Here is a 1,442-nt window from a genome sequence, read left to right on the forward strand (position 1 = left end):
GATTGCGTTGACATTTACAAGCAGCCTGCTTTTGACCATCCTGTTCTAAAGAATCACACCATTCAGGTTCATTTCTTCATGTCAATCAAATCATTATGTGTTAACCTAATCATATTGTTTACACTCTTAACCAATGCTTGCATATATGCATACAGATGGAACCCAATTCGGGCGTCCATTGGAAGATGTCGGTTGAGCAAAACGAGGCGTTTCAAGTATGGCAAAGAAGTGGGAGTTGTCCCAATGGAACCATTCCAATTCGCAGAGTTCGTGAACAAGACTTATTAAGAGCCAATTCTCTTGATAGCTTTGGAAAGAAATTTCCTTATGGAAGCTCCAAACTCGGGAAAGAAGTCAATCGTTCTGTAAGCAAAACCTTCGATAAACATATTTTTGTTTTGGGTTTCGAAATTAAAGTTTAGTTGAGCTGATTGTGTTATAATTTGGGGTTGAATATGGATCAGACGGCAATCCTGTATACGGCAGGGTTCAATTACATTGGCGCCTCAGGACAGATTAATGTTTGGAACCCTAAAGTTGATTTGTGGAATGATTTCACGGCTTCAAGAATTTGGTTGAAAAATGGGCCTTCTGAAAAATTTGAAAGCGTTGAAGCGGGTTGGATGGTACATTTTTTTGTTTTTTTAGGAAAACAATTTTACAGGACTTCATTAATAAACAATTTTAGAGGACTTCATTAATAAACAATTTTAATTTAATTTGTTCTTGTTGTTACAGGTTAATCGGAGGTTATATGGAGATACAAGAACTCGTCTTAGTGTACATTGGACGGTAATATTGAGGGTTTTCATTTATTAGAGTTGTCCGAGAAATTTGAGTATAATTCGTATCTAACATGGAAAAATGGTTAGGCGGACTCCTACAAATCGAAAGGGTGCTTTGATTTGACTTGCAGTGGGTTTGTCCAAACGAACCCGAAAGTGGTGCTTGGTGCAGTTATTGACCCATTGTCAACCAGAGGTGGACAACAGTTCACTATCACGGTCGGTATCTTTCAGGTAACTAATTTCAGATGCAAGCTACTCCTTATCGATGATTATATAATCATAGTAGGTGATATATGGATGCATGCATGTTAATACTAATACATGCAGGATCCTAAGTCAAGCAACTGGTGGCTTAACGTGCAAGGGTGGCCAGTGGGGTATTGGCCGCCGACGCTATTTGGATACTTGCGCAACAGCGCAACGCTGGTGGAATGGGGCGGGGAGGTGTTTAGCTCAAACATAAAGAAAGTGCCACACACGGGGACGGGCATGGGGAGCGGAGATTATGCAGGTGAGCATTACAAGTACGCTAGCTTCGTGAGGCAGCCAAGGATCGTGGACTATTCGCTACAGTTGAAGTATCCGGTGAGAGTTGGAAGTTGGGCTGATGAGTATTCTTGCTACTCTGTTGATAATTATCGACCTACACTCACA

At 40.8% G+C, this 1,442-nt stretch overlaps 1 protein-coding gene across 1 annotated transcript; it reads left to right on the forward strand.

Moving 5' to 3' along the window:
• Positions 1 to 3: 3 nt before the first annotated feature.
• LOC111786836 lies at positions 4 to 1,436 on the forward strand (the record flags this gene model as incomplete). Its single annotated transcript, XM_023667051.1, has 6 exons — positions 4 to 66; positions 156 to 365; positions 465 to 626; positions 739 to 792; positions 873 to 1,019; positions 1,116 to 1,436. Coding segments are annotated over 6 exons (957 nt in total), but the record flags the coding sequence as incomplete, so codon positions are not given.
• Positions 1,437 to 1,442: the final 6 nt, after the last annotated feature.

This window comes from Cucurbita pepo, unplaced genomic scaffold (assembly GCF_002806865.2).
Source record: "Cucurbita pepo subsp. pepo cultivar mu-cu-16 unplaced genomic scaffold, ASM280686v2 Cp4.1_scaffold002984, whole genome shotgun sequence".
NCBI lineage: Eukaryota > Viridiplantae > Streptophyta > Magnoliopsida > Cucurbitales > Cucurbitaceae > Cucurbita > Cucurbita pepo.